At 37.5% G+C, this 25,460-nt stretch overlaps 1 protein-coding gene and 1 long non-coding RNA gene across 5 annotated transcripts in view; one reads left to right on the top strand and one right to left on the bottom strand.

Moving 5' to 3' along the window:
• LOC309482595 overlaps positions 1-25,460 on the bottom strand; it is a 475,034-nt gene that overhangs the window by 421,846 nt on the left and 27,728 nt on the right. The gene's annotated exons all lie outside the window — the stretch shown is intronic.
• The window catches only part of stxbp5a (syntaxin binding protein 5a (tomosyn)), an 89,035-nt gene that overhangs the window by 54,564 nt on the left and 9,011 nt on the right, over positions 1-25,460 (top strand). For 2 of the 4 annotated variants that reach the window (XM_082147851.1, XM_082147852.1), the window contains exons 8-19: positions 5,459-5,582; positions 6,647-6,725; positions 7,881-8,035; positions 10,054-10,126; positions 10,247-10,394; positions 11,066-11,133; positions 11,607-11,647; positions 13,391-13,611; positions 14,659-14,843; positions 19,475-19,600; positions 20,868-21,019; positions 21,540-21,602. In XM_082147851.1, coding sequence (XP_082003977.1) covers positions 5,459-5,582; positions 6,647-6,725; positions 7,881-8,035; positions 10,054-10,126; positions 10,247-10,394; positions 11,066-11,133; positions 11,607-11,647; positions 13,391-13,611; positions 14,659-14,843; positions 19,475-19,600; positions 20,868-21,019; positions 21,540-21,602 — 1,435 coding nt within the window. Of the gene's footprint in view, positions 1-5,458; positions 5,583-6,646; positions 6,726-7,880; positions 8,036-10,053; positions 10,127-10,246; positions 10,395-11,065; positions 11,134-11,606; positions 11,648-13,390; positions 13,612-14,658; positions 14,844-19,474; positions 19,601-20,867; positions 21,020-21,539; positions 21,603-23,820; positions 23,869-25,279; positions 25,331-25,460 lie in introns of all 4 variants that reach the window. The other 2 variants (XM_082147849.1, XM_082147850.1) reach the window with 2 other exon arrangements.

Here is a 25,460-nt window from a genome sequence, read left to right as displayed (position 1 = left end):
AAAAAGTGAATGAACTTTGAGGAATTGAGGAATGTCTCCCTCCATTCATTTGCTCAGTATCTCTTGAATTAGTTGTGAACACTTCATTTCAGCAATTTATTTATTTATTTTTCCGGAGAGTCTTTTTGTCTGCATGTCCTGGGAATTAATTCCATGCATCTGAAGAAACCCCCGTAGAACACAGTTAATCTGCCACTCCAGTTTAAGCTGGTTCGATGGCTTTTGTCAACAGTGGCAGCCAGCGTACATTAGTTATTATGATGAGCATGATGTGCCCAAAGCAAAGTGCAAAGAAATTAAAACCAACACACACTCTGCTTTTTTCCAGACATACAAGCACACCCACACACACACGTCAAACCCATCTCTTATTGTAACTCCCTCATTGGTGTGTAAGCGTATTTGTGTGTGTGTGTGTGTGTGTGTGTGTGTGTGTGAGTGTGCGAGTGAGAGTTAATTTCTCGGAGGACAACTCATCTGTACCCTGATGAATGAGTGTGCCTGGCTGGATGTCTGATTTATTCCTGCCTTCATTTAACTTGATTGATTAGTACAGCAGAGATAAATGTCCTACAATTCACTGCTCCGTAGGGGTAGCAAGGTGTCATTTCGGCTCAGCACAGAGTCATGGCTGTACCACGAAACACCATTGCTTGTCTATCAGACCCCCAATAGTGCTTTGCTGTTTATAATTATGGAGGAGAGTCCAGGGCAAGGCTCAGACAGGTTGATCAGACTGTCTTTAGTTATGCAGATGTTGCCTGGGAACCTTTTTTTATCTTTGAAGGGGTCACAGAAGTGCAATAGACAGCAGAATTAACATCATATCAGATCATGGGAAGCTATTAGTGCTGAAGGGGTCACTGAGGTGCAATGAGCAGCAGAATTAGTACTGAGGCGGCGAGGAGCTATGCTGTAATAGATGGGTGGAAACGCTGAAATAAGGAAAAGGAGAGCACCAGTGCAAGTAGCATAAAGGATGTATGGACAGGCAGTTTGTCTGTATTTTTCTGTGTAATAGAGATTTTTAATAATCTAGCTTTCTCCATCTTCCTTTCCCTCCTCCTCCTCCTCCTCTTTCATGTATTCAGCATAGAGTGGTATATACAGCAAGTAGCCTAATAAACTAGATTTTGACATTTCTACTTGCTAACGTGTTATGTTTATAAGCCGTTGCTAGGGAGTTTTGGGTGGTTTCTAGGGTATTGCTTTCTGAACCTATGTCCTATGATGTGTCTATGATGCTTTAGTGTTGTTAGAGGTTGCTAGGGTGTTCCTATGTGGTTGCTTAAGTGTTCTGAGTGATTTTTAGTGCATTGCTGTGTGGTTGCTTGGGTGGTTGGTTGCTAGGGTATTGTTTACTGGACCAAATCAAAAGAGCCCAACCCCATGTATATGTGATGCTTTAGTATTGTGAGAGGTTGCCAGGGCATTGGTATGTGGTTGCTAAGGTGTTCTGAGTTCATTTTCGGGCCACATACACACGGCAACTAATTGCGGTTGTCAATTCAACTTTTAGTGCAGAAAGGGATTATGGAATAAAATTAATGACAATTTATTTGAAACAAAAAAAGCTTGTTGAATTGCACTACATGAAAGAAAATATGCATTGCATTAACCGTGCTTGCATGTTAATGCATTGTATTTTTAGGGCTTGCATTTTTATGGGGTGAAATTCAACATAGTTGTATATTTAAGCTGTGAATATTTCAATTCAAAACATTTCACACACATTTTCATTATTAAAAAATGCAATAATCCATATTCACCTTTCAAATTTCACTTCCAAAATATTCATTCTGTTTAAAAATACAACCTATAATATTCCGGCAATTTTCGGTCCGTTTTATTTCGTTTCCACAAATTCAGTGGTTCAAATTCAACAGAAAATTCCATGTTTCACATCCGGGAGCTGCAGGAATAGTAGTAGATTGCTGATGCATGATCTCCATCTGCTGTTAGTCATCCTCACCAGCAGGTGGTGCAAGCACTTGTTGACAAAGACCCAAGCAACAGGTAGTCATTCATTCATTCATTCATTCATTCATTCATTCATTCATTCATTCATTCATTAAAACGGATTTACAGAAATGGAGCAAGCGTATATGTCACATGTTATGATTATCAAGACCAGTATACAGTATATGTGTAAAAGATGATCACGGTTACTTTCCCTGTGTAGCTTATATGTAAGCAGCTTTCTCTACCCTGAACGAGATTATAATGTTATTCCCCGATGCTGATGTACAGATCAAACTTTAAATCTGAGATAGACATATATTTCTCTCGGTTGTTTAGTTTCCTTAACTTATACGTCATACTCCATGATTCCCCTGCCCAGACATATAAAACGCTTAAAGAACTAATACAATGATATAAAATACCAAACTAGCACCTTATTGGTGATGTAGGCTATACTATATAAGCTACAGGCAAATAGATAGACTCAGAATATGAACGTAACTTGCAACGTTTCATGCTAAGAGTTTCCCAGTGATATACTAGCATTAAGTTGGCTTGACATTGGACTTTGGACATTCGATATTCGCAAATTTAGGGACCATCTTTAAAGTTAGATACGACATTGGTATACACGTTTCTAACTTCAAAAGCATTTTTTCAATAGACATTTTGTCCATCACTTTGAAAAGTAATATCCTCAACAAATCACATGATTTGGAGGGTACAGAGTGGTTTGTTCAAATCCTTAACCTTAAATATGAGCAATATTAATAGTGCTGATTACCAAGCACTTGAAATTAATGTATCACTTTTTAAAAATGTATACACATTTACTGTAGTAATTCTTGGGTCTGTTATAATGGAAAATAGGGCCAGCTGACCTTGTGTTGACGTTTGCTTCAAGAATGATGTGTTTTGTGTGTATGAGGGCAGTGGCAGCAATATTTTTGGACTCAAGAGGCGGGTTGTGGCTGCCTGCAGTGAATCCATCAGACCTCTTTAGCTGTAATTGGGCCTCTGTGTGCGTGCATGTGTCAGAGGTATGACAGTGTCACAGTCTCTGAGGTGTCTCTGTGGGTATCTCGAAGATTGTGATGAAGATAGAGAGAGAAACTTAGAGAGGATAGAGTAGAGGGGGGCAAGAAGTCCTGGTGTCTTTAAGGTGTCATTAATAAGGCAAGCTGATTATACTTCAGCCCTTTCTCAAGCTGACACACACACACACACACACACACACACACACACACACACACACACACACACACACACACACACACACACACACACACACACACACACACACACACACACACACACACACACACACACACACACACACACACACACACACACACACACATACACACACACACATCCCATTTGTCCTTGTCACTTTATGAGAATAATTACAATTCAGAAGCTATGGAATACTAGCGTACTGCAGGGTATTCAAGGATATAACCAAGGAGGTCAATGATACCTGGTGAAATTTATCCATTATCATTCACATTTGTGAATTTTAAAAATCATCCACTTATAGATGGTGATAGTAATTTTAGAATGAACTGCATATTGGTCCCACTAATCTAAATATGTATGTCTATAATGGTTACAGACTTATTGCTTTTTAATAATCACTTTTTTTAATAATAATATAATAATAATTGTATATCATTTTTGTATTATTTGATTTTTTTTTGTTTATTTTTTGAAATATTGTTTTGCTGCTGTAACGTGCTCCAAGAACCAAGTTAGAGTCAGGATCTAGATGCAGATAAAAATGATGTTTAATGGCTCAAAACAGTAATTCATGGCTTGAGCGTAGAACACATGACATAGAGCGTAGAGCTTCACCATAGCAATGAACCATGAAGGGCACGTTCACACGAACATAAGAATATTCAAACAATAATCCGTACAGATAAGAAAGAACACCATGGTTAAATAACAGGACTAATTAGATAACACTGGACACCTTAGTCTAATTAGTAAACAAAACTACAAAGACCATGAACAGAACTACAAAAGGAACATGAACTGACAATTTTCACAATAAGAGACATGACAAAGCACAGGTTCCTTACAGCTGCATAGTTGTCGTATGACCTGCTGCTCAGTTTTTATCACAGAAATTAAATTGGTTTCCAATTCTTTAATCTTAAATCATGATATTCTGATCAAATAATGTTAAATATATGGCTGATATTAAGCTACTTGCAGTTTTTTTTTCATCACACTGGAAATGGAAGGTCTAGTCAAGCACATATACTATATACTGCATAAATAGTATTGTTTGCATAAATAGTATGTATGTACAGTAGTATGCTAGTATGTTGTATGCAATTCTGAATAGTTTGCTTCAAGATTCTTTTTTATTTTGCTTTAAGATTCATTGCATGTCAGTTATTCGGCATAAATGTGCTTTTGCTAAACAACTGTGTTTCCCAGCCGTTTGCTCTCTACCTTCTGAACATATAATATGCAAGCAATGTAATCCCTCATAATCATAGTTGGGTGTTGTTAATGTAACTGTGCATAAGCACATTTTTCTGTGTGTTGGTGTGTGCGTGTGTTCGTCTGGCTCCTCCTCTCTGGATGCTCCTGTAATGATGTTGCACTCGGTTCATTGATTAGTTAGGTCTGCTGAGGTTCGTCCCCACTGTCTGCCTGAGACAGAGATAGAGCCGCCATCATTATGCTAAACAAGAGGAGACTGTGCTTAATTAGAAAATAATGAGAACTCTCTTTCAGCCTTCTTTGTGCTTTCACTCGCTCTCTTTTCTCTCTATAGATCAGTCTCATGCTGTGCATTCTCTCTCTTTCTCTTCCCCTCGATTCAATTCTATTCCATTTATTGTGCTATATTGGCCTGACTGTTTTCCCCAGAGTTTTGCTAAAGTCTTCTGTCAATACAACAACAGTACAAAACAAAGCTATAAAAAGCAACAAAGGTCCTGATGTGAAGAATTATAGGAAAGTATATATATACTGTGTATATATATATATGTGTGTATATATATGTATGTATGTATATATATATATATATATATATATATAAATATATATATATATATATATATATATATATATATATATATATATATATATAAATATATCACTAAAATAGCTTAGGAACATCATTTTAACATTTGGATTAACATTTGGATGTAAATGTAACACCCCTCCTCATGTTTTCTGGATAAAGGCACAGAAAAACACTGATGGTGTAAAAAGCATGGCAAAAGAGGTTGTATTGCTCAGCACAAAAAAAGAAAGTCTTTCTTTATAGCACTTATCCTCAACATACCCCAGCTCTTGTCAAGGGCATATCATTTCAACCTGGGGTAGGCACAACATACACACCTAGTTCGTGTTCTTGGACATATGGGTGTGAGTCACTATTAGGAAATCTCCCATTGAGTTGTGTTCCCCCATGCAAGCATAACCAACTTCTTGCTCTTTTTCCTTTCTCTTAAATTGTCATTCTCACTCACAGGCGATCCATTCTGTGGCCTGGCACCACGAGGGTAAGCAGTTTATCTGCAGTCACTCAGACGGCACACTGACCATATGGAATATAAAGTCTCCAGTCAAGCCTATACAGACAATCACACCACACGGTTAGTGTTCTTTCTCTCTCTCTGGCTCAAACACACAAATTAATTTCTTCAAATTCATGTTTTTTTTCAGGATAAGGCTTGCAAAATCAATTGGTCTTATGTCTGTTTCACAAGCTTGTATCACATCTCACTCAAAGACTTGGTAATTCAGGATTGTAATTGTATCCCCCCCCCCCCCCCCCTCCCTCCCTCCAACATGAAACAACCCCCCCCCCCCCCCCACCCTTACCTGATTTCCATTTCAAGTGAAGCTTTAATTTTCAGTCTCATTTTGTTCCCTTATGGAGACTGCCTGTGTTGTGTTCTTTAGTGATGAGTGAGGTGAGGTCATGTTCCTCCTTTTGGCGCACACCCTTGCCTGCTCTATTGAAGATTCTCCACTGCAGTCCTCTCTTATACAACAACCCCTTCAGCCTCATCCTGCCTCTATAAGAGAAGCACATCAGACAGCCAGATTTAAAAACAAAGACACATAATTGGATAAAAAGCCATACAATGTCAGACGGCTATATCATTTGGTATGTTCAGTAGATATTAGTAGCCCCTATTTAGGGAGAATTCAGCCCTTGTCTTTAATGCTGTCAATTTTTCTTCTGCGTTATGTCTGTGAAATGTTTTTTTTCCTCTGTGACACACTTCCTGTGTGTGGGAGAGAGAGACTCTGTCCCAAATGGCACCCTCAGTCCTTGCAGTCTTCCTTTATGTCCACTCTTGTAGTACTTTGCTGTGAAACCTTCTTCTTAAATGCCCAATGAAACTTGTGTAATTGAAGACTCTATTGGATCTGAAGCCATCTGTATGCTAATATACCCCTAAAATTAACAGTATTTCCTATTTTAATTAGCCTATTGGCTAATTAAAATAATAATAATTACAAGCTCTTTGATAATTTTCTATTTCAAGAGGAAATACGTCAACACAGGAAAGACAACTGTCTCGTTAATCAATTCCACAGGGTCTTCAACAAGTTATGATCCATATCAAGTGCACTATTTGGGACAGGGCCAGAGAAGGATGTCTACAAACGAGACAACTCTCTCTAAATGAGTCTGATTCTGTTTCAGGAAAGCAGCCTAAAGATGGAAAAAAGCCAGAGCCTTGCAAACCCATTCTTAAAGTAGAGTACAAGACCACGAGAGCAGGGTAGGTACATGCTTGTAGCAGTTTTTTTCTTGGTCTGCTCTTAAAGGGATACTCCACTTTTTTTGGAAATAGGCTCATTTTACAACTCCCCCAGAGTTAAACAGTTGAGTTTTACCGTTTTCTAATCCATTCAGCCGATCTCTGGGTCTGGCGGTACCACTTTTAGCATAGCTTAGCATAGATCATTGAATCGGACAGGACCATTAGCATCTCTCTCAAAAAAAAACTCTCATTCCTGCGTAATAATCAAGAAACTTTGCTGCCGTACCATGAGTCCAGCAGGCGTAATGATATGACGCAGCGCCTGAAAATAGTCCCCAGCTCGGTAACTTCCAACGTGACCGGGACTAAGTTTGTCTAACCTATTAGACCTATTTTCAGGCGCTGCGTCATATCATTACGCAGGAATGAGAGTATAGTTCCTAGCCATATCAGCCTAGAAAATCGCAACTTTACATTTTCCGTCGGTCTTAGTACACGATGTAACTACAGAAGAGTAAAGTTTTAAATAGGAAAAATATCGAAACTCTTTGGTAATTTTTTTGAGAGATACTAATGGTCCTGTCCGATTCAATGATCTATGCTAAGCTATGCTAAAAGTGGTACCGCCAGACCCGGAGTTCGGCTGAATGGATTCGAAAACGGTCAAACTCAACTGTTTAACTCTGGGGGAGTTGTAAAATGAGTTTGTAAAATGAGAATTTCCAAAAAAAGTGGAGTATCCCTTTAAGGCAATCTTGGGCCATCATGAATTTCCTGAATGCTGGTCCAGGCTGGTTTTTGCTGATTTATGCTGGCTAACCAAGCATAGCCATGTAGAACCACTTACTTTTAGATGTTTTTAAATTAATGCATGCATGTCTGTGCATATCCAGCAATGAAATATGGGATTTTTAAAATTAATTTGAAGCTCATTTAAACTTTGAAGTAAACAAACAGTTACAGCATAAAATAAACAAGTATTCTGCACTATTTCTAGGTTACAAGCAAATAAGCAAACTTGTGGAGTTCATGCAGCTTGAGTGCCGCTGTTGTTAAAGGAAAAGACATTCAGTTCAACTTTTCATTCATTGTTATGCTGATAATATAATGGAAAACTTTTGAAGCTCAGACTTTTGAAGCTCACTGTACAGTATTTGTTTGTGTTCTGAACAGGGAGCCGTTTATGATCTTCTCTGGTGGTTTGTCATATGACACTGTTGGTCGACGGCCATGCTTGACGGTCATGCATGGGAAGAGCACTGCAGTATTGGAGATGGACTATCCCATTGTAGATTTCCTCACCCTGTGTGAAACGCCATATCCTAACGGTAACGGTCACTTTACTCTTTGACAGCTCCTGCTCTGTCCAATATTATTGCAATAAGCACTCAGTCTTTTTATCTCATGCCACTTCCTCTCTTTTCTTTTTTGCTGACCTTTGTTTTGTTGGGTTGTTCTATTCTTTCATGTTCTTTGTAGATGAGCTTGAGCTCTCCCAGTGGAACCGCTGCCTAGTAATTACATTTTACATCTCTGTTTTTGAAAGCTCCCTCAATTCATAACTTTCAGTTCTCTAACTGCATTTGTTTATTATTGCAATACTCATTTGAATAATTTATCACTTTGATGGCTATTTATGAATAGTAAGTGATTTCTTTCTCTCTGCAGGCAGCTGTAGCAAAGGCTGATACAACTTTAGTTTTACATTTTTACGCGGCTCTTTGAAGTACTTGATTCCAATTGGTCAATCTCTGATTATATATATTTTTTTCTGAAATGGCTGCAATGACAAATTTTGAGCATTGTCTGTGCCTTAAAATAAAGGAAAATAAAATATGTTCTTTTGAACTTGATATTCATAAAAAAAATTTTTTTAAATGCATCACTCTTCCCACAAAGATTTTTGGCAGCACATTTGCAAGACATTTTTCTTGAGCACCAAATCAGCATATTAGAATAATTTCTGAAGCATCATGTGACACTGAAGACTAATGTACTAAGACTAAAGTAATGATGCTGAAAATTCAGCTTTGCCATCACAGGAATAAATTACATTTATAAAATGTTGTAAATGAGAAAAAAGTTATTTCAAATTGTAGTAATATTTCACGATATTACTATTTTTGACTGTATTTTTGATCAAATAAATGCAGCCTTGGTGTTTATAAGAGTCTTCTTTCAAAAACATTTAAAAAAAACTTACCAACCCCTAGATTTTGAATAGTACTGTATATTAGCTAAGTGGTCCATAAAAAAAAGGTAACTTGGATTGCAGATTTTTTATAATAGTGATATGCATTTATATTGTTGCAATTGTTTTCTATGTTATGGACAATTTTACTTATCTGAAGCTTGAAGCTAAGTAAAATAAAAGAATTTCACCAATATTTCATGTCCATGTATTTATTTATTTTAGTAGCCATGATTTGCGTCATATACATTTTTTTTTTTTTTATAGATAATGACCAGCTGACTGTACTTTATCCCTTACATAACACCCCGGCCATTTCAAATAGCTTGTGCATGCTATACTGGTTTAAAACAATATAATTTTTTAAAAAAAAATTCTTGTGATTCACCTTGCTTTCATACATGCAGTTGCGCCAACAGTTCTTGCCAAAACAGCATCTCTGTTCAATCATCTGTGTTAGAGGCTTAAGTGTTTTTGTTTAGAGTTTGTGTTAAGCCGAACTGAGAAGCAATGATGAACGCAGGAGGAATGGGAACAGTGTTTGCAGTACTGCTTGCGTAATAGTGCCTGGCTCTTTTGATTAAGCTATATTTGAAGTGGAGCGTCTTTATGTTCTGACTCATTACTGAGACATTTTGAGCGATTCAAACTCACGCAGTGACGTCTCCAGTCATAACTTTTACAGCTAAACAGGATCAGCTCACTAAAAACATTTTGCCATATTGTGGACTTCATATACATAGACTACTAAGTATTATCATAATTATTATAAAATATCAAATTAAATTCTTAAGAATCATTCTAGTATGCTGATTTTGTGCTCAAGAGGCACTACTTATTTATTACTATCTATGTTGAAGACAGTTGTGCTACTCAATATTATTTGTGGAAACTGATACATTTTTTAGAACATTCAAAAGAACAACATTTATTTGAAATATAAATATTTTGTAACATATCATTGCTGTCTGTTTTGATCAGTGTGATACATCCTCGTTGAATACAAGTATTAATTTCTTGGCGAGACCCAAGAAATAAAAAAGAATAATCTAGTAGTCAACAGTATATGTAAAAATTTGTGTATTTGTAAAAAATGACTCAGATGCATAGTAATGTATTCATGATTTTACCCATCCCATTTATGTTTCTCTGCAGATTTTCAGGAACCATATGCTGTAGTAGTTCTCCTCGAAAAGGATTTAGTTGTTATTGACCTTGCACAAAATGGGTACGTATCACCCACAGCATTTGTTATTTGCGTCATTTTTGTGACTAACATGTTTGACGCTATCACACTTTTACACTACAGTGTCAAACTGATGGTTTTGACCTGTGATGTTTTTTGTAGTTACCCTATCTTTGAAAATCCGTATCCCATGATGATTCATGAGTCTCCTGTGACGTCTTGTGAGTACTTAGCCGATTGTCCTGTGGACCTCATACCTGCACTTTACTCTGTCGGGTCTCGCCAGAAACGACAGGGCTACAGCAAAAAGGTACAACACACATTTAAATATGCAAATCTAATAGATAATGATGTCTTTAAGGTTAAAACTTCATCCCTACACACACACACACCTTGGCTTTTGAGTGACTAGATTGCGGCCCCTGGTGAATCGCAATATTGCCCTATGCCTGTGTGACTTCAGGCCCCCGTCGTGCAGCACATTGTGTCTTCAGACTGTGTGGGTCAGAGACACAGACAGGGGTATTTATGGGTATGAAAGAAAGCATGAACTCTCAGCCAAGACTGGAGTGCTGTGTGTAAGTTGTGGCTCTGTCTCCCACAGGGAACAGGTTAACTCAGACGGCCCACTTTGAGTCACAGCACTTCTGAATACCTTTGAATAAACTGCTTCAGCTTCCACGCCTCATGAGGAAATGCTTTCCAATAGAATCTCGCCAGCCATTTAATAAAGGTTCCACCCACATTGCAGAAATGTTTTGTGGCTGCCAGTGCCAGCCACAGTCATTATATTAAAAGAGTAAGCTTACTAAAATGTACAAATTGGCCGCTTTCTTTTTATTGAGTTTCCCAGGAATGCTCACACGCTTAGGGCAATATCTACAAAATTTCCCCTATTCTCATATGTTGAGAAATATCAGATTTATGTGGTTAGCTTTCGTGGATTTAAGCACTTTCATGTGGTTCTGTTGTTCATCACAGGAATGGCCTATCGGCGGCGGAAACTGGGGCCTGGGCACACAAAGCTACCCTGAAATAATAATAACTGGGTAAGAGCTGTGTGTGTGTGTGTGTGTGTGTGTGTGTGTGGTTACTCTTTCTGCTCTGTTCTCTCTCTTTTGCTGTGTGTAGTTCTGCTGAAATGGCAGAAATGGGAATAAAAAAGACTTAAATGATGTAAAAGAAGAAGGCAGGCTATAGGGAGAGGGAGGAGGAGCACAGAAGAGAGGGTAATGAGCAGGACAAGATGGTAGCGAAAGGGAAGTATGACAAAAAAGTAAGCATTTTCTGATGTATACCCCATGAGATGATAGAATCTTTTTTACTCTATTTTAGTGCGTTTGACAGCAGTGGGAAGAGCACGTCCTCTCATCTCTTGACTAGCTTTTATCTGACATAGCAACTTGGCTTACCTCAGTGGTTTGTTTGGATACATGTGATAATAGAAGTTTGCCAGTGAGTTAATGTAGGTTTGTGTGTGTGTAAGACAGCTGAAATAAAAGATTCTCTGCTCTTCTTGCAGGCATGCAGATGGTTCAGTGAAGTTCTGGGATGCTTCAGCAAGTGAGTACCGAGCTTTTCTGAATTCATATTTACCTCATTTACCTCATTTGTGTGCAGTATAATAGTTTCATTTACCACAATGTGTGCAGTATAATGGTTTTCCAAAGCTCGTAAACTTCCTTCAAACCCGTGCATTACATATTTTCATTTGACAGATGCATTTATCTAAAAACAAAGCAGTTGTATCTCAGATCTTTGTTTCCTGAGAATCAAACCAATGACCTTGGTATTGCTAGTGCCAAGTGCTACTATTTTGACCACAGTATTTATACCAAAGCAGTTCACTCATATTATGACGAATGGGAGAAAGGAAAATGCAATGTGCAATATGGCGAAATAAGACAATGCCAATCGGCAATTGGTTAAGTCATTGCGTCACTGTAGCTGCCGTTAGAAGCTCTGGTGCGCATAGAAACAGTCAGTGTTCTGAAACGCGCACTTAGGACTGGTTTTACCAGTCTAAAATACATGTTTTTTTAAGTCTGAGCAATTTGAACAACATTTAAGGGTCAGTTTGTGGCAGTTTTTGTTGCTGATTTGAAATATATAATTTAAACTGATTTTGGCAAGCAGTTTTTATATGTTGTTATTTCCCCATTCAAGTTGATAGGAGTTGATCTTGAATGCCCGAAATAGCTGCCCGAGGCATTACAAATGTGGCCGCAGAGTGGTTTTCTTTGGACTGGTTAAATATCTGTTAAATATCTCATTAAAAACTGGATTCTGCTGACCGCTGTTGGAGTATAACTTGACATCAAACATCACGTACCTTAACAATAATGTAATTTTCCATGATTTACGACCCAACTGGGGACTGACCTTATAATGTCATGCACACAAAACTCCCCGGATCCCACCGGCTTTGTCTAACCTTGCGCACCGCTGAGGGAGACCAGCGTGTTGAGAGTGTTACCTGTAAATGGCATTTGACCTTGTTTAAACTGTGAGTTTGACAAACAAAGGTTTCCACTTTTCCTCTGCCTCCCGTAGGTGCTAAAATACATTGTAAAATTACAAATACCACAAAGGTTGCCAACCCCTCATGCAAGCGCTTGTTTAACATTCAAATGGGCTTTCTTAATGGTAGGAGCTAATTTAAAACCAAAGTGGCCCTCATTTTGTCCACCAGTGAAATATAAATCTAATTAGACAGGAAGTTTTAATCCTGCTAAGACAGAGTGGCTAATCTTATGCTATTTAATATTTATTTTATTTTATTTTTTGCTTTGACTGAACTGAACAATTGGAGTCAGTGGATTAGAGGTCCTAAAAAATTATACAAAACACATTTATGCATTTGAAGGCATTAAACCATTTCCCATCATCCTTTTAATCCCCTAAAGAATTAACTGAACAAATCTAGAAGTTATAAGACTTTTGTTCTTTGGAATACTGGATTCTGCAGCATTTTGTGGATAAACATTTTTGTCTAATGACAGCTAAACTGATCATTGTCCAAGACAACCTATTTCCTATAAAATTGTGCTATCTTAATAAAATAATAAAATCATTTCCATTCAAATTAGCTTATCCTTTTCTTTCTTTCTTTCTTTATTTAGGAAGTAGCCGTGTAATAGAATAGATAATGTACAATCAGCTGGTTTAATATGTATAAATATTTACTTGAGCGTTACAGTGAGTGTTCGATGATATAAAAATGATTTAAAAAAAACCCTCTAATTATGTGTTAATTACTGGTTGACTGTACATGATCTCTTTACTTATATTTCCCATGGTGCTCAGTAATGCTCCAGGTGCTGTACAAACTGAAGACAGCAAAGGTATTTGAGAAGGCACGCTGTAAGGAGGAGAAACCCAGCACAGAGATTGTGGATGAGGACCCGTTCGCCATTCAGTTGATGTCTTGGTGTCCCGAGAGCCGCATGCTTTGTGTGGCTGGGGTCTCTGCCCACGTCATCATATACAGGTTCAGCAAACAGGAAATCACCACAGAGGTGGTGCAGGTAAAAATATATGGTTTATAATATATTTTCTGACTAGTTAATTTATGTAACAATGTTTTCATCGAGGTTCTCTTGACTTAAAAACTTTGTTTTCTGGAGTGGAATGAGTAATGACGCCCTTATAGACACTCTTAAGTCTCTTTCTCTCTCTCTTTTCCCCCATCTCGAGTTATTTTAGTTTCCTGACAACTGCCATGACTCATAACGTTAATAATAATATAAAATCTGTTCATTAAATGAATGTTGTTCAATGTCTTGAATGTGTTGAATGCATGCGTTTGTACATGTGTCGTCTACAGAGCTAACTAAGGATATCCGAGGAACAGTTGTTACTCAGATGCTTAACTAAATCCCTAAGCTTTTCAAAGCCGTTTTAATTAATGTTCACCACATCTAGCTGTATATATTGAGCTTGAATAATTAATACTGCATTCATTTTGCCCTCTCACAGTTTTTTTGCAAGCTGCACATTTGCATACTGATGCTTCCGTGACCCATAAATAAATTAGAGCTTATGATAATGCCATTAGAAAGTATATCTGTGAATAATTTGAATTTACGTATAATTTATTGCGGGAAAGACTGAAGCAGTTAAGCTATTGTGCTTTATTAATGCTTCATCAACACAACTTATTTACATATTAATACGACTCATATAACCAGGATAATGATTAATCAGATGTTCAAATACAGTCATGGGGACACATGTGAATTTCAGGCAGAGGAATGAATCTGATTGGATGGTGGAAGCGCACGCTCAGCGCAAATGTGGGAAAAACCATTAGCGTTACCATCGGCTGCTGACAGGATGTTCACACTTATGTATAATGAGGGCAAATTAAACCTTTTAGCACCTTCAGTCCCGTGACTCTCACGCACACAGAAACACTAACTTGGAAGAACACACGCACACCAATTAGCTTGTCTCATTTTAAGAATAGCGACACCCATGGGGATCAATTAACTCACTGCATTTAGCTGATTCATACTAATCTGTTCTAAAGCACACTTGTGTCAGTTACATATGTGTGTGTTTGTGTTTTACAGTTACTGGAAGTCAGGCTACAGTATGAGCTGAATGATCTAGAGTCTCCAGATGTGGGAGGAGATCAGACACCAGCTCCTCCCACACCAAGCACCTCCCCCAGTCCACAAACCACCGGCCCGCAGACTCACCCTTCCACTAGCAGCAACTCTTCAGATGGGATGCGAGACAACATACCCTGCCTCAAGTAATGCTGCTTTGCAAGTCATATCTTTGTGTACACATATTACGTGAGATCTAACTACTTGTGTAAATGCCTGTTTTGCATTTTTCAAAATTTCTAGACTTTTTTAATGCAAATTATTTTATAAGCATAACATTTTGATTTTCAAGATGAATTAAAAAATGTATATGAATTTCAGTCAAGTCAAGTCACCTTCATTTATATAATGCTTTTAACAATATGAATTGTTTCAAAGCAGCTTTACGGTGATAATAGGAAATTACAGTAACAGAGATTGTTTTGACTTTACAGCAGCTCTAGGATAAAGTTATTGTCCAGCTAAAGTTAGTTTAGCCTAACTTTAGTTTAGTAAAGTTAGAGCCTAGTTGACACTTCAGGACTGCGTTGTCGTCGAGTCCAGGCACAGGTCCTTCATCAGATCTGGATACAGCCTGGTTCCGGTGGACTGCGGTAAACCTCGGGATAAACAGAGAGTCTAATATTAGCGTAGACGCCATCCTTCTTATGATGTAACAAGTATATCAGGATTTATGGGAAGTGTTCCCGGTTCCGGCTGACCTAAACTATGCAGCCTAACATTGAATTATAGAAGTCTATAATGTGTTGTGTATACTAGGTCAAAGAGATGTGTTTTTAGTCTAGATTTGAACTGACAGAGTGTGTCTACTTCCTGGACAATGTTAGGAAGACTGTTCCAAAGTTTTGGTGCTAAATAGGAAAAGGATCTACCGCCAGCAGTCGATTTTGATATTCTAGGTATTATCAACTGGCCAGAGTTTTGAGATTGCAGTAGACGTGAAGGACTATAATGCGTTAAGAGCTCGCTCAGGTACTGGGGAGCTAAACCATTTAGTGCTTTATAAGTAATCAGCAATATTTAAAAATGTATACGACTTTTTAACGATTGGTCATTTTTAAAAAACAAAACAAAAATTATATATATATATATATATATATATATATATATATACTTTTTAACCACAAATGCTCGTCGAGATGTGCCACGCATTGCGTCATCACGTTGGAAAGGTCACACGTCACGTCATCTATCTAAGTTATTTGTCTGTGTACTCCAGTTCAAAAAGGTAGGGAAGGGCGAAAAATTCCATCAAATTTTCTCCTCCAACTTCAAAATCATCCTACATCTTTGTTTACATTTATTTAAAAAAAAATTTGTGACCTTTCCAACGTGATGACGTAATACGTGGTGCATCTCAGAGATGGTACAAGACGGGCATTTGTAAGCAGGTCTGTATGCAATCGTGCTTTCTTTCCATGAAATGCGAAATACCTCTAGTTTTGTTTTCTTCCGGCTGTTCTCTTAAGGGCCCGAGTGTGCTCGTTGTACCACAGCATTGGACTATTTCCTTTAATCTTCTTTAAGCGCAACGGAGCAACTATGTCTAAAGTGCTGGAAAAGAGAAAGTTAAAAGTTTCTGTCACAATATCGAGTTCTTCTAAGCTATCTGGGATGCTGAGATGATGAAACTTGATCAATTATTAATAAAGCAATCTTTAGTGGCAGAAGTGATAGGTCTAACATATTTGTACCAAGGAGTTGGCTTTGCAGCCTTGGCTAAATGAAGTATACACGAGACTAGATAATGATCTGAGATGTCATCGCTCTGCTGCAGAATTTCAACGGCATCAACATTGATTCCATGTGATAATATTAGATCTAGAGTATGATTACGACAATGAGTAGGTCCTGACACATGTTGTCTAACTCCAATAGAGTTCAGAATGTCTTTAAATGCCAATCCCAATGCATCTTTTTCGTTATCTACATGTATATTAAAATCACCAACAATTAGGACTTTTTCTGCAGCCAGTACTAAGTCTGATAGAAAGTCAGGAAATTATTTGATAAAGTCTGTATGGTGCCCTGGTGGCCTGTATACAGTAGCCAGCACAAATCTCAAACGTGATTTATCATTTACACTAGATAGTAGGGGTGTAACGGTTCACAAAATTCACGGTTCGGTTCGATACGATACACTTGTGTCACGGTTCGGTTCGGTACTGTTCGGTACGTTTTCGATACAGCAAGAAGAAAGAAATGGCAGAGAAATTTCCTTGATTTCATTTTTTTATTCTTTTTTTTACATCATGAAGTTTGATATATTTTTTTTTTTACTTTGAGCAATTCTGGAGCTATAATTGACTCTTCTTAGGAGCATATAAAACAAAACAGCTCCTTGGAAAAAATGAAATGTAATATTGTAGTAGTTATAAACAGGTTTATTTTAGATCAGATTAACATTTGAGGGCAGCAATTGTATTCATAATATCAAAATAAAACCGACGTAATGTTACTTGAAGGCATTATAGCCCACTATTCCTGCTAAACTTCCATGGTTGCAGTTAGTGTTACTACAGTAAATCCATGGTGAATGTTGCTGATCTGTGGACACTGGATAGTTCATTCATGGCACAATGTTTCTTCCTGGTTTCCACGACAGCGCTGTTTGATCCGTTAATAACAGAGAAATGTGAATGTTTCTCACTAGATCTCGCAGCGTTGTTATTACTTCTGTGGTGAATTCAAATGCTTTCTTTACTGGATCTCTTATTAGCGCTGTGTAGTAACAGTGTCGCATGATCACGATCGGCTTGCGCTGCACTCGTCCAAACTGATCAACGGTCCTTCAACCACACAATAACGAGCAGTTTCGTTCCGCTTGCATTACGTTTGCCATTTGATGTTGGGCAATGTTGTGGTTGCGCCGGCGTCTCTTACATTATGAGCGCGCTTGCCACGCGCAACGCGCCGACATTTGAAATAACGAAATTTTGGTCGGCAGGAAAAATGGTCCAACGAACAGTTCGGTTTGAAAATGCGTACCAAAAACCAAACCGAAAGCCTCGTACCGAACGGTTCAATACGAATACGTGTATCGTTACACCCCTACTAGATAGTGTTACATTAAGCACCAACACTTCAAAAGAATAATATTTTAAACTAGACTTCTTAGTAATTCTGAAGATATTACAATAAATTACAGCAACACCTCCCCCTTTGCCTTTCAGACGAGGTTCATGTTTATGACAGTAATCTTATTTAAAGTAATGTAATCGTTTTGGTTTTAGCCAGGTTTCTGTCAAACACAACACATCTAGGTTATAATCTGTAATCATATCATTAACAATAAAAGGGATCGAATATTCAGCAACCCAAACTTAAACATTTGTTCATTTGTATTATATCTGTTTTTTATTTGATGAACATCAATTAAATTATTACTCTTAAATGGGTTTGGGAGATTTTTGTATTTCCTAATTCGGGGAACAGACACAGTCTCTATATGATGATATCTTGGTAAAATAGACTCTATGTGATGGGATTTATCTGACCTCAGTGACGTGAGACAGCTGGCAGACGGTCGGTTTAGCCAGTCTGATTCCTGACCCGAGCCCCAATTCATGTTTGAGCTCTAAGACTATGTGCCATATTACTAGAGAGAAGAGCAGCACTATCCCAGGATGGATGAATACCATCTCTTTTCAACAGGTCAGGTCTGCCCCAAAAACGTTTCTAATTGTCTATGAATTCTATATTATTTTCAATATATTTTTCAGAATTTCTTAGTTTTGGTACGTTGTCCTCTTGCTTTAATGACAGCAGCACTTGATCTGCATGAACTTCACAAGTTTATGTCAAACGTGATGATAATGTGATCCAGCATGATTTGATCCAAATGATCCACAGAGCAGCTTGTGCTTCAATGGAAAGGAAAACTCTGCACAAATCCCCTTATTTTAATTTTGACCTAATAATATTGTAAAATTAAAAATAAATATCAAATTAATACAAGATTGTCAACCAGATTTGGTTCATTTAAAATTATTTCCATGTTTAAAATGTTCATTTTTTCAATGTGGTCTCAGACTGTTGGACCCCACAGTATATATTTTGGTCATTTTGAGAACCCAACAGATATTCACCAAATATGAGTGTCTTGTTTAAGATGACACATCAAGTCAAAAATGGTTCTACTTTTACAAACACATCTCACGTCTCCTGCATTTTGTTCCATTTAGCTGTGCTCCGTCTGGCTGTTATTGATTGTGTCCTGTGTGTACGCCCCCTATTCCTCTCCAAACAGAGCGTTGAGTGCTTTAGCTGCCACAGACTGAAAGTTAGTGTTTTCGGTGTTGACGCAAATTGCTGTCTGACAAATCAGACTACAGAGTTGCCTAGTTCTGCCCCTTTTTTGGCATGTTTTCATATAGTTGTTACTAGATTTTGCTCATTTTGAAGTTGAATAATCTGTTTTTATGATTGATCATGACTTTCAAGATCTTGGGAACCCATCACCAAGTATGTTATATATCACATTGGGTTACACTTTATATTAAGGTGTCTTTGTTACAGTGTAATTATACATTTAAGCACTGAGTAATATTAATTAACAACATGTACTTACTATAGGGTTAGGGTACGGTTAATATTTGGTTGAGGGTCAGTTGCATGTAATTATGCATAATTTACTGTTATTACTATGGTAAGTACATGTAACATATGTAACAAGGACACTGTAAAATAAAGTGTAACCTCACATTGTATAGTAAATGTTATACATTTTTGTCAGGGTCTGTCTATAAAGCATGTCCTCTTTCTATCACTCCCTCAGGGTGCGCAGCAGTCCTCTGAAGCAGTCTCCTGGGTATCAGGTGGAGCTGGTGGTACAGCTGGTGTGGGTCAGTGGAGAGCCGCCCCAGCAGATCAGCAGCCTGGCCATCAACTCCTGCTATGGCTTGTGAGTCTGTTTTGCATTTTTTGTCAGATGGTTCGGTGCTTAATACAGTAAATCAAACGCTGCAGATTAGTTTCAGAAATTTTTATGAAAGGACAACATTTGCTTTGTTTTTATATTTGTATTAAAATATTTTGACGTCAAGATTGATGTCAAGATTTTCAATGTTGGTTTGGTCTTCACACTAAACACAATCGTTCAAAAGTTTGAATTTGAACAAAAATATGGTAAAAACAGGTAATATTGTGAAATATTTGCCGTTGATTTAAAAAAAAATATTATTACAATTAGAAACAACTTTTCTATTTTAATCAATTGTTTTAATGTAATTTATTTTTGTAATGCGAAGCTAAATTTTCAGCTGCCATTACTTCTTCAGTGTCACACGATCCTTCAGAAATAATTTTAATATGCTGATTTGAAACTGTCAAGAAACTTTTCTTATGATTATAAAAGTTGAAAACAGTTGTTCTGCTTAGTTTAATTTATTTTTGTGGAAACTATGATTCTATTTTTTTTCACAATTCTTTGATAAATAGACCGTAAAAAAGACCATAAATCATTTGAAGTCGAAATCTGTTCGTATCATAGCATCCGTATCATTATAAATGTCTTGCATCCTTACTGAATAAAAGTATATATAATATTAATTTTATTATCTCCTGGATTATTTAATTTTTTTTTACCTTTATGAGAACACATTTTTAACATGGAATTTAGAGTATGTTGTCCATGTGTGTCAAACACTTCAATTTAATCAATTAATTGAAATGATCACTATAATTTCAAAACCTATACCCATAACTTGATTAGAATATAACTGAAGATAATCAAATGTTGGATAATAGATTTTTTTTTTTTAAACATGGAACATTGTCACTACTTTGCCCTGGCTATTTTCTGCCCCTGCTGCAGAATGTTTTTTGTTGTTGTTTTTTTACATTAAATTTCATGCTTGTCAAAGTATTTATAGCAATGAATCGCCACAACGATCAAAGCTAAACTTACAGCAAACTGCCCTTGCTCTTAAACCCTGCAAATATGAGAATATAGGCAAATATGTATTGGATGCTGGTGCACTGCAGTGTCCTGGAGAAAGTGCCATGCTGGCTGACCAGCTTCACCAGATATGTTTTGGCATTATTATGCTGGTCCACTAGCCTGACCAGCACTAAACCAGTTTAAACAAACATTAAACCAACCAATCTGGATCAGCAAAGAAATTCATTTTTAGCTGGTTTTTAAAGCAGAATGTTCATGTGTGTCATAGGGTGGTGTTTGGAAATAGCAACGGTCTGGCAGTAGTGGATTACTTACAGAAGACTGTTCTGTTGAATCTGGGAACTGTGGAATTGTATGGATCTAATGACCCTTACCAGAGACAACTGCGATCTCCCCGCAAGAGCCGACAACCTTCTGGAGGTCTGATATGCACTGAGACATTGCTTTCATCCATTATAGACAGAGCACACACACACACACACATATATATAGTATATAAACACCCCATCGGCAGGACATGCAGCAGTGCACTGAGAGGAATACAGCAATGTGACCCCTGCTGGTGGAATGCATAATTGCAGCTAAACACATAATAGTAAGGAAAATTTGATTGCTGAGACTTGGCAATGGACTGGTTGTTAGATTATCCGGTGTGTGTTTGTGTCGGGGGTAATGAGTGATATTTAGCGGGGGGCTGGGATCTGTCGGATGTGCGCACAGGGAGAGTGCTGATCAGAGCAGCTGGGTTCAGCTCCTGTCTGCCCATTTGCCTCTCAACTCCGAGATCAGAGCAAGGGCTACACACTGCACCTCATGTATGTGTCAGTTGTACTACCCATTAAAATATATCTTAGACTACATTTTCATGTAAAGAACAGATACTAGCGCACATTTCACATGCTCCATAGTGTGGCACTCATGTTTCTCTTTCTCTCTACAGGGCTTTGTGACATTAACGAGGGCTCAGCCACCTCAGAGGATCGCTGCAAGTCCCCCACCTCAGGTAAAACGTCCCTCAGAGCATGACACAATCCATACCGCCCACTAACACCATCATACTGATCAGTCCTGAGTCTGACACTGAGTCTGCTGAAAGCCATATGTTATGAGCTCCACAGGGGATTTTAGGGTTTCAATCGATTCCTCTGTTCAGGACTAAAGGGATAGTTCACCCAAAAATTGAGAATTCTGTCATTAATCATCGTCATGTTGTTCCAAACCCTTATGACTTTCTTTCTTCTGGAAAAGAACTACAACAGTGCACTATTGGCCAAAAGTTTGGGGTCAGTAAGAATGAATACTTTTATTTTAGCAAAGATGCATGGAATTGATTAGAAGTGACAGTCAAGACTTTTACATTGTTAGAAAAGATTTAAAACAATTTTATGCTGAAAAAAATATCATGATTTCCACTGAAATATTAAGCTTTTTCCAACATTGATAATTATAAGATATATTTGAGCACCAGATCAGCATAGCCATAGAATGAGCCTGTGGCATTGCTGTACTGTATTTTTGATTATATATATATATAATTTATAGGATAAAAAAAAAAATCTGATTGATCCCAAACTTTGTGTGTCAAGTCCTCTGATGCCTTACTGTAGTTTTGTGTGAAATAATTGAAAAATTGGCATCTCTTCATGAGTTCATGAGAGGAGTAGTGATGTATGATCTGAAAATCAATTGTTCTGTTGAGTCATATTTTTTCAATTAATAATTTGATCAAATTTACCAGTCTGAATTATGTTTACAATTCAGACTAATCTGGTTCTTTAGTTGTTATTTTTGATCAAACAACTCGAGGGTGAGTACATTGTTTATTGGGTGATTCATTACTACTTAAGCAACATAACCTCTACACCAAATATCAAGTTTACACAACACAAGTGTGCAGTTATTTTGTTAATATCTCAGCATTAGACTGGCCTCTGCTGAAAATCATTAGTAGTGTTAACATGGCACACCTTATGTAACACCATAGAACTTTGCGTGTGTGTCTGTGGAGGAGAACAAAAGTTCACAAAGGGTCACAGATGACTGATGATGGCTGGCATTGTGATGAATGGTAATGGTGACTGACATTGTGACAAGGTGCTCATGCCTGGTGGGAGGTTAGTGGTTAAACATCTGGGCTAGAAACAAGTTGTAGGTTCAAAGCCCTGAAGGGGGGACCATTGTGCCCTTCAGCTAAACTGTCTTTTCATCAAAGCGTTTGCTAAAATAAACGTCCACAGCAATCATACAGACTGGTGCTGGTCACACTGGATGAACTGTTAGGAAGTGGTTTCTAAAGTGATATGTACAAAATAACTGAAAATGTAGCAGCAAGTCACAGCTGTTTTTGTGGGCGTTAAGGACACATTAAATCTAAATTTACTAGACAACCAAAGCTTGTAAATGCACTGTAAAACACTGCACTCTTAGTTGAGAGTGCTTTTAGACTGCGGTTAATGAGATATTGATTGCTTTCAGATACTGTCACTGAATTGTGTAACCAAATATTTAATCGAAAATGTGTCACGTACTGTAGAGGTTTTGCCATGAACTTTTTGTTACGGTTTAGATTCATGTTATGCAAATAACACTTTCCCAGGGAGTTTTTTTTTTTTTTCAGATTCTTAACCTTTACTATAAGATCACGTCTTCCTCTGGGGTGGGATAAAGAACATTATTTTGCCATCATTATTCAAATTAGCATTGTTTTTTTGTGGTTAACATGCAAATATAAAATGCAAAAACATTCAAGGTGATAACACACGAGACAAGGTAATCCTAAAACATTTGCATTCTCTTTCTTTAGTTCATTAAGCGCAGCTGAAGGTGGCGTGATAAGCTGAAGACAACCTAAAAACCTCCTTCTAGAAAGAGCGTGACATTCACACTGGGCAGATCTCAAAATAGAGATAAGATTTGCTCCGAAAGGTCAGAACAGAATGAGAATGTGTCTCCAAAATGACTTAACCTTCAGTTAGAGCACAGACCTCTGCAGCTGTTCTCTCAGCGAGTGGTTTGATCAAATATTGAAAGAAGGTCCCTGTAATCATCGTGCAAATAGCAGCGTACACTTGCTGTAACACCTCGACACGGCCAGATGAAGAGCAAATGATTGCGATCGACACATAATCTTTCACTTTATGACACTCTTGCGCTGTATGTTGCTCGCAGAAAGCGTAAAAATATCTCTTAACTGCTCGTATGCTTTACTTCCTCCCAAAAAGTCTTGATGTCAAACCATCAGCATTTCTACAATGGAGGAGGGAGAGGAGGTAAGGTTGGATGACGGTGTAAAAGAGGTTCCACTGGTTTTGTTCAACCACACTGTCTCTGTCTCTATGTATGAACAAAACAGGGGACATGTCTTGTCTCCTAGAACACAGCTACTTGAATATCCCCGACGGAAATTCCCACTGCATGCTACGTTCATGTAGCACGCATGTAACATGGTGACATGTGCTTGTGGTGACTTGCTTGAGGCGTTTCTCTTTTGCCACACTGGTGGTTGCGTCCGATGATTGTCTGTCTGTAGGAATGAAGGTTTTCAATTTGTTGTCTTCCTGTCTCTTTATGTCCGTACATCTTCTCAGCACAGGATAGTGAGGATGGGAATTAGAAAAATACACATTTATTTTGATGGATTGGATCCAGCCTTGGTATTCACTTTACTGGATTCACTGGAGTAATATTAGGAAAACAAAATATACCGTTTTGGGTAGTTTATCATTTAGATTTCCTTAGTTGTTCTTACATGGACAAGCTGTGAAGCCAGTTTTTTGTTCTGTTGCTTTTATTTTTTGTTGAATGCTGAGCTCATTAAACTGTAAAAAAATACTGTCCACTGAAAATATTTAAACATCCTTAGTGATCTTTCTTACTCCATTAGCAATTAGTCTTGTCTTGGTTTAAGCTTAATCTAACAGAATTTTGTCAGGGTTATTAGTGTTAACTAAAACTTAAACTTAACTTTCTAATGAAACCAACACTGATCAAAAACTTTGTAAAATAAATTGAATAAAAATAAATATGTAAATTTAAAAATAGTACTAAAAAACAGAACTGAACATGCAGAATGCTTGCTAATGGGGTTAGAAAATATATTAAATGTTCTCAGAAATCAAGGCTTAATATCTTATGCGAAACATCCTTCTCAAGTAAAAAAGGATCGCACATATACACAGCTAAGGTTAAAGTTCAAAATAGTATATGTCACATGTTCATCTGGCAGTTATTCAATTTATATATGAAAGTCAATAGTTAAAAGTTGACAGATGCCTACATGTACTGTATGTGGCAAAGGTACACAAATTATACAAAATGTACAAAATCATTCATAATGTCCAGTCTGTATTCTCCTGTGTGGTGCATGGTTGTGGCATGGGGTGCTGAGAATGATTGTTTTGTTTGTTCTGATGTTAATTATTTTCCTTTCAGGACTTCCTGTGGCCAAATTATACCCATTTACATCCCAGTACTGTTTGTCCAGCATGCAGCATTATGCAGTTTGTCGCTGAAAAGTCTCCTTTTTCCTGTTTGAAGCGTCTGTCCCTCAGGATGATAAAAAAAAAAAAAACCTTTGGCTATGTTGTCTGGTGTTTTCTGGAGCACAACTTGTTCTAGCATTGCATGGCTTTTACTGAGGCTTCAATGTGTTTGTAAAGAGAGGTGTTCTCTTTTTTCCAGCAAAGATGTCACGGAAATTAAGCTTGCCTACTGAGCTAAAGCCAGACTTGGGTAAGCCTTGACTTTGTGTTCATGCTACACAACTTTTGAATGTGGAGTCCATCAGCACATTATCAGAATCTGAAGGGTCCACATGCTCACTTTGTTTGAACATCTCATGTCAGTTTGCCAAAGACTAAGG

The sequence above is a fragment of the Leuciscus leuciscus genome (assembly GCF_965113295.1).
Source record: "Leuciscus leuciscus genome assembly, chromosome: 19".
Lineage (NCBI taxonomy): Eukaryota > Metazoa > Chordata > Actinopteri > Cypriniformes > Leuciscidae > Leuciscus > Leuciscus leuciscus.
The sequence above is the reverse complement of the archived record's forward strand: the minus strand, read 5'-3'. Positions and strand labels throughout refer to the sequence as shown.